At 45.2% G+C, this 7,592-nt stretch overlaps 1 protein-coding gene across 1 annotated transcript; it reads left to right on the top strand.

The window, feature by feature from the left end:
- The first annotated feature begins 691 nt into the window (after window positions 1-691).
- DUXA (double homeobox A) lies at window positions 692-5,337 on the top strand. The gene is made up of 4 exons (XM_065919511.1): window positions 692-886; window positions 3,520-3,622; window positions 4,206-4,351; window positions 5,239-5,337. The coding sequence occupies exons 1-4, from the start codon at window positions 692-694 to the stop codon at window positions 5,335-5,337; spliced, it is 543 nt and encodes a 180-aa protein (XP_065775583.1).
- Window positions 5,338-7,592: the final 2,255 nt, after the last annotated feature.

The following is a 7,592-nucleotide window of genomic DNA, read 5'->3' as shown; positions in this document are numbered from 1 at the left end:
CCTAATTCATTCGTGTTCCAAAATAAAAGCCCAGGTTTTCCAGATTTGGCTATTTTAATGAGCTGTATCATATCTAAAATCATGCAACATGATTTTATTCCCTATTTGAAGACACTACTGAATGTATGAATTGTGTTCGCTTCATAGTGTTTTAAAAAATATTTGTAGGGGGATTTCCCTGGTGGTTCAACAGGTAAGAATCGGTGCTTCCACTGCAGGGGTTACAGGTTCAAGCACTGGTCGGGGAACTAAGATCCTGCATACTATGCAGTGAGGCCAAAAGAAAAAAAAATTGGAATCGGACCCTATTTGTTGAGGGCAATGAGCTTCAAAATGAGTCCATTTGTACCTAGGAATTCTAACCAGAAAGCCTGAAAGGAGCTCAACAATACCTGTCACAGGTGCTCTTTGAGTTCAAATGTCCATCATTGTCATGACATCACCCGCATCTTCCTGACTTACATTGTTCTTGATCACATAGGATCGGGACACATCACTTTTTCATGTTTTGTTTTTTTTTAAACAGAAGACATTGTGTCCCTAGTCATGGCCTTTGGGTCAACTAAGGAAGCTTCAAGAATCACCACCCTTGTGCGCTTAAGGGTTCTGGGTTCTGGTGGATTCAAAATGAAAGGAGGAAATGAGAGACGAGCGCCAAGCTGAAGCGTGAATACACACAGTGGTCAATTTAATGCCTCTCTCCTCCGATTTATTGATCTCTCTTTCCCCAGAGACCGTGGCGACAAAGTGTCGGCGCAGCCGCACCTCGTTCACAGAAGAGCAGTTGAAGATCCTCGTCCAGGCGTTCAGCCAAAACCCTTACCCCGGCTATACTGCCAAACAGAGACTTGCCGTGGAGATCAACACTGAAGAGTCTAGGATCCAGGTACACCCCAAGTTCCAGATCTCCAGGACGAGAAGCAGAAACTTGGGGTGGGAATGGGGGGGTGGGGACTTACCTGTGGCCCAGTAGCTAAGACTCCGAGCTAGATGTAGGCAGACATAGCTACAGGTGTTTGTGTCAACTTAAGAAACAGTCACAACCTAAAAGTTGAGAGTTAGGTTTTTACTCAGTGGAATTTTTAGGACTTCAAGCCCAAAAGGCAGCATCTCAAGTAACCGAGAGAACTGCTCCAAGGAGGCGATAGGGGAAGAGGGAGGAGCCGGGTTATACGTGTGCTCGGTCATGTCCGACTCTGTGTGAGAATACTGGAGTGGGCTGCCGTTTCCTTCTCCAGGGCATCTTCCTGACCCAGGGATTGAACCCACAACTCCTGTGTCTCCTGCATGGGCCGGCGGATTCATTACCAGTAGCAACACCTAGGAACCCCCATGTTATAAAGAAGTTGCAACAAAGGGCGAGTAGTCTAAACATCCAAAGGATTTTTGTGATTTAAAAAAAAAAACGGATATCTCAAGTGAAGGAATTTAGCGCTTTCCTATGTATGAGAAGGCACAAGAGTCTGGGCTCGCTGAAATCATCCTTTTCATACGCACCCCAGCTGTGTGACCAGTATCCTGTGTTTTTTCACATTCTGAGCTCCCTTGGGGCTCATCCTAAGGATCGGCTGCAGTCTGTTAGATTCCAGGTATTTTCTCCTTTCTGAGTGCCTTGGAGGTCTGGAATCACTGATGAATGTGACATCCTTGCTTACTGATATGGCAGGAGATACTCCATTTGCATAATTTTTTGAGAATGCACACCTCAAAATTCAAGGAGAGTGAAAATCTCCCCCCCCCCCCAAATTTTAGTAATCGCAAAAGTTATTAACTGAAATTGGTACAATGTTTCTGGAGGACAGTCTGTCAATATGCATTAAACCTGAATGTTCATGACATTTGACAGCATATCATTTTAAGGATTTTGGTTTTTTTGCCAGGAAGATAACTTAGGATGTTTGCAATAATGTAATTGTGAGAATATTCATAGCATTTTGTGATTCTCCTTTTTTAATTAAGTTTTTGGCCATGCTGCCTGGCATGCAGGATCTTGGTTCCTCAATCAGGGATCAGACCTGGGCCCCCTGCAGTGGAAGTTCAGAGTCTTAACCACTGGATCACCAGGGAAGTCTCGGCCTTTTGTGAGACCGAGAGTTGTATAGAGAGTTGTTGGGGAGAAACCTCTATTCAACAATAAGGAGGGACTTCCCTGGTGGGCCAGTGGATAAGAATCCACGTTCCCAGGGCAGGGGCCCTGGGTTTGATCTCCGGTCAGGGAACTAGATTCCACTTGCCACAGCTAAAGATCTCATGTGTCACAACTAAGACCTGGCACAGTCAAGTAAATAAAAAATAAAATATAAAAAAGGGGAGTGGGAACCATTCACTGAGCACGTATCACGTGCCCGTGTGATAAGGGCATTGAGTGGAGCGCTTTGCTTGACCCTCAGAATGAACTGCCAAGAATGTTGCTCATAACCTCCCTTCACGAATGTGGACACTAAGAGTGAAGGAGCTCCCGGGAGTGGGCGAGAAATGTGCAGATGCACCTTCAGAAAAGAGGAATGGTGTGGTGGCTGCAAGACACACTTATTCCAGGGTGTAAAAGCCAAGTAGGCCATCACAGGTGATGTGGTCACAGATACAGGCAAGTGTCTGATGGCACGGTAAGATGCCAGAGGAATGATGGATGATGTGACGGTTAACCTTCTCCTGTCAATGAATTCTAGCAGACCTGGGAATAGCAGACTGGTGTTCTTGTGCTCAGTTGTGTCTGACCCTTTGCAACCCCCATAGACTGTAGCCCTCCAGGCTCCTCTCTCTGTAGGATTTCTCAGGCAAGAATACCGGAGTGGGTTGCCATTCCCTTCTCTAGGGGATCTTCCCGACCTAGGGATGGAACCCATGTCTCCTGGATTGGCAGGTAGATTCTGTATCATTGTACCACCTGGGAAGCCCAGGCATGCAGTTGCAGATTCAGGCTTGACAGAGATCTTACAAGCAGAATAATTACAGCATCCATTTATTAACTTAAAAAGATTACTACAGGGGACTTCCCTGGTGGTGCAGAGGTTAAGGCATTGCCTTCCAATGAAGAGGTGTAGTTTTAAACCCCTCATCAGGGAGCTAGGACCCCACATGCCTCATGGCCAAAAAACCAGAAGATAAACAACACATGCAACATCATAACAAATTCTATAAAGACTTAAAAATGGTCTCTATAAAAAACCTTTTAAAAAAGATTATTATAGCAAATTGTGTTGGGACCAGGTCATGAAGATGCTGAATGCTAAGCCTTGATCTAAGGCTTAGTTGAATGTGACCAGCATCAGTGATAATCCTGAGTTTAGGGTTCATAGGAATCACTGCCTTCCCCTCTTATTGGGGGCCATGTCATGGCACGCAGGATTTTAGTTCCCTGACCAGGGGTTGAGCTCACGCCACCTGCAGTGGAAGCAGAGAGTCCTAGCCACTGGACTGCCAGGGAAGTCCCAGAATCATTCGCCTTGGAGAAGAGCAGCAACGGGGCTGAGATGAAATAAACATGTTTAATTCTCTCGTTTTCTTTTCCTCTCTTAGATATGGTTTCAGAATCGAAGAGCAAGGCATGGATTCCTGGAGAGACCCAAGAAGAACTTAGGCTCAAGCAAAGACCACGCCTCCCCTAAAGAGAAGATTCAAGGTAAATAGCCTGCTCCAGCCCTGCTCCCCACCAGAGCCTCCTGGGATGCAAGTGCCTCTTGAGAGTGGCGCCACCTGAAAGAAACCATCTCTTCCTCTCTCCACCTTATAAGAGGAGAGTAAGAGATAAATGTTTCCTCCTTCAGGGTTTCCTGATCAGGGCATCCCAGGAGCAAAGTGTTCAACGTGGCCCCTGGAAATTCTCCCCACAAGGTCCAGATATTCTGAGTCTTAGCTTTTTTGCACTGGAGTCTAGCAATTCAGCCAAACACTACTGCTTCTCACAAGAGACGTGGGTTCTATCCCTGGGTTGGGACAATCCCCTGGAGGAGGACATGGAAACCCACTCTAGTATTCTTACCTGGGAAATCCCATGGACAGAAGAGCCAGGTGCCCTACAGTCCATGGGTCACAAAGAGAAGGATGCTACTGAGCACACACTCTTCTAGAACCTTCTACCTGAATAACCTTCTCAAGGAGTGGCAACAGATTCCAGGTTAGATGGTGAGAGGTTTGGGTTCCTCGTCCGAATATGTAAGCTCATCCCAAATGTTTCTCTACCTTCACTCCTACCCCTACTCCAGATGGAAGAGACAGACGGTGTCGTACCAGCTACAGTTCCTCTCAGTTACAAACTCTCAAGAACGCGTTCACAGAAAACCCCTATCCTGGGATTGACTCCAGAGAGCAACTTGCTGAAGAAATTGGGGTTCCAGAGTCAAGAGTCCAGGTAATCAAAAAGGGACTTGACATTGTTATTAAGAAAAACAAACCAATAGCATAATATGTCGTAAATGAAAAAATGATAAGCAGGACAGATGAAAAATGGGATTTCTGGCTTGACTAGCGCTTCCCCAATGGGTCAGGAGGTGAAGAATCTGCCTGCAATGCAGGAGACACTGGAGACTCGTGTTCCATCCCCGGGTGGGGAGGGTCCCCTGGAGAAGGAAATGGCAACCCACTCCAGTATTCTTGCCCGGAGAATCCCATGGACAGAGGAGCCTGGTGGGCTGCAGTCCATGGGGGTCCCAAAGGGTTGGATATGACTAAGCACGCATGCACCTATGGGATAACAATGTCTTCTTAGAAGACATTACCCTATTCTGGATCATAGAGAAAAATCGGGCATTTTTGAGAGGAAGGAGAGAAGTGGGAAGAGACTTTCAGGCAGAGGGAAAAGTTGAAATACAGGTATGACTCTTTAGGAAAGACTACTACTTATAATGAGGGAATCGTGAGGACTTTCAGGATATGAAACCTATCAGTAGATCATAAAGGTATTTGTACAAGATTCAGAATTTTGAGGGACATCTCTGGTGGTCCAGTAGTTAGGACTCTATGCTTCCACTGCAGGGACATGGGTTTGATCCCTGGTTGGGGAACTAAAATCCCCATAAGACACAGACACAGCAACAACCAAAAAAAAAAAAAAAATCAGAATTTTGAACTTTGAGATGTGATAAGAGTTTCCCAGATGTCATATGGAATGTCAGTGATTTCAGAATTATGCCTGAAAGAAACCATCTCTTCCTCTCCTTTGCCTTACAAGATGAGCAATGGTGAGACTTGCGTGACATCAGTTTTTTTTCAGTAAATCTCTTTGTTTTACCTACTTAGATTTGGTTCCAAAACCGAAGATCTAGACTCCGTATCCAGAGAAAAAGAGGCCTTGAAGAAGCTTCAGACCAAAGACAAAACCAGGGACAGGATCTCTGATACGGGAGAGTTCAAGGTACTAGCCTGTTTTTCCTAATGTAACTCACAATCAGAGTCTGAGTGCCAGTTGTTCAACACGGTGGAGTCAACTCCAGCTTCCTCTGGGGCAGCGGATGGTGTTTCCACTCAAGTGTGCCTCCATGGGGTCCGGGGGTGGTCACAGTCCCCAAGGCTCTTCCCGAGTCTGTGGTCCTCCCGAGGAATTCCACTGCCCACTTTTCAAGCTCTGAACTGGAACCCAGAAGCCCTGTGAATATGTGAGCTTTGTTCACTAATATTTTCCCTCTTCCTGGCACATGGTAAACAATCAGATTTCATGGAAGGTGTGACTGAGTTACTGGCAGAATGAATCCTCAGGTGTGTTCTGCCAGGGGCTGGCTAATGCATGGCTTTCTCAAGGGGTAGGAGGTTCCATATTTGACTGGAAAGTTGGAAAGAGTAGACCTCCATTTTTGTATGTATAAACTGGTTTCTTCAATTTTTCTTTTCCCTTTCTGCTTTAGGTATACAGAATGGCATTCCACAGTGACTGTTTTATTTCTCTGGAGCCAGAACAAAGTGAACACGGAGACAGATTTGGTATATTTGATGTCATCAGCCTGGACTCCACATTGATTATCTTCCTGGGAACATACCCCTCTAAACATACCTTCAGCTTCAGCTTCTGGAGATGGTAAAGAGGTTCAGGAGGCAGAGACAGATGATACAAAGAACCATGCAGCCCTAGTGACTAAATCCAGATTCAGAGTTCAACAGGTCTTGAGGACAATGAAATAATTATAAATGACATCATTCTTTTGGTCATCAGAACATGACCATAATCTAGTGACGTTCCTGAGTTCTGTGAGCCACGTAGCAAATTAATCAGACCCAAGAAGAAGGGTTCCTGGGAACCTCTGATTTATAGCCTATTGGTCAGAAGTACAGGTAACCATGTGAACTTGAGATTAGTTGGAGGCCTTTATAGTCAAAGAATAGATTTAATCAGAGAAATGAGAAAAATGCAGCAGCAAAGGAAAACAGTCAAACAAGATGAAATTTTGCTTGGGAAGTTCATGTATACACTGCTGTATTTAAAATGGATAACAACAAGGACCTGCTGTAAGCACAGGGAAGTCTGCTCAGTGTTATGTGGCAGCCTGGACAGGACTGGGATTTGGAGAAGAATGCATACATGTGCATGTGTGGCTGAGTCCCTTCACTGTTCGCCTGAAACTGCCAACTACATTGTTAATTGGCTGTACTCCAATATAAAACAAAAAGTTTAAATTTTGGAAAAAAAGATGAAATACTTCAGTCATTAAAGTCGAGGATATTTAGTTCCCTCACAAGGGCTATCTTGGGCTTCCCAGGAGGCACTGGTGGTAAAGAAACTGCCTGTGAATGCAGGAGTCTTAAGAGATGAGGGTTTGATTCCTGGGAAGGGCATGGAAACCCACTCCAATATTCTTGCCTGGAGAATCCCTTGGACAGAGGAGCCTGGCAGGCTAAGCTCATGAGGTCGAAAAGAGTTCAACACGACTGAAGTGACTTAGCACGCAAGGGCTATAGACCATTTTCTGAGCCATACCCTTTAACACTGGAACCCCATCAGCTGGAAGAAGTTGATTACATCATGACCAGACTATAGGCACGACTTAAGCTGCTCCGTCCTACACAATTCTGAGAGTTCATCTCAAGGAAATAGGAACAAATTGACCCTGGAACTGAAGATTAACTGTACTTGAAACAAAGAAGATGACACTGGACAGGCCACCCATGAACAGTTTCAAGATGACTGTCAGACATGACTGCATTCCTCTGCATGTAGCCACCCCTCTCCACCTGTCTATTCTTGAAATTCCCCTTTAAAATCTCTTGCCCTCTGATCAGCAATGGGGATTTGGTCCTTTGGAACATGAGTCCAGCTTCTCCCCAGGATGGTCGGCTTGTCCCAATAAAGCTATCTTTGCTTTTACCTAACACATGTCTCCCCGTATTGAATTCTTGAGTAATAAGCAGCTGGACCTGAGTTTGGTAACAGAGTCTTAGGACTGAGGCCCTAACCTGTGACATACGACACTATGTCCAAGTTGATAGAGTCAGAATTGGGTTGAATCGTAGGATATCCACTGGTGTCCCTAGCACTGTTTGGTTGGAATTGGGTCCAGAACCCAAATGTATGTCCAATATAGTAGCCACACACACACATACAAAAAACCAACCACCAAACAACGTAACAGTCACACCAAAAAAACCCCAAAACAATATAGTAG

Source organism: Muntiacus reevesi, chromosome 2, assembly GCF_963930625.1.
Source record: "Muntiacus reevesi chromosome 2, mMunRee1.1, whole genome shotgun sequence".
Taxonomy (NCBI): Eukaryota; Metazoa; Chordata; class Mammalia; order Artiodactyla; family Cervidae; genus Muntiacus; species Muntiacus reevesi.
The sequence above is the reverse complement of the archived record's forward strand: the minus strand, read 5'-3'. Positions and strand labels throughout refer to the sequence as shown.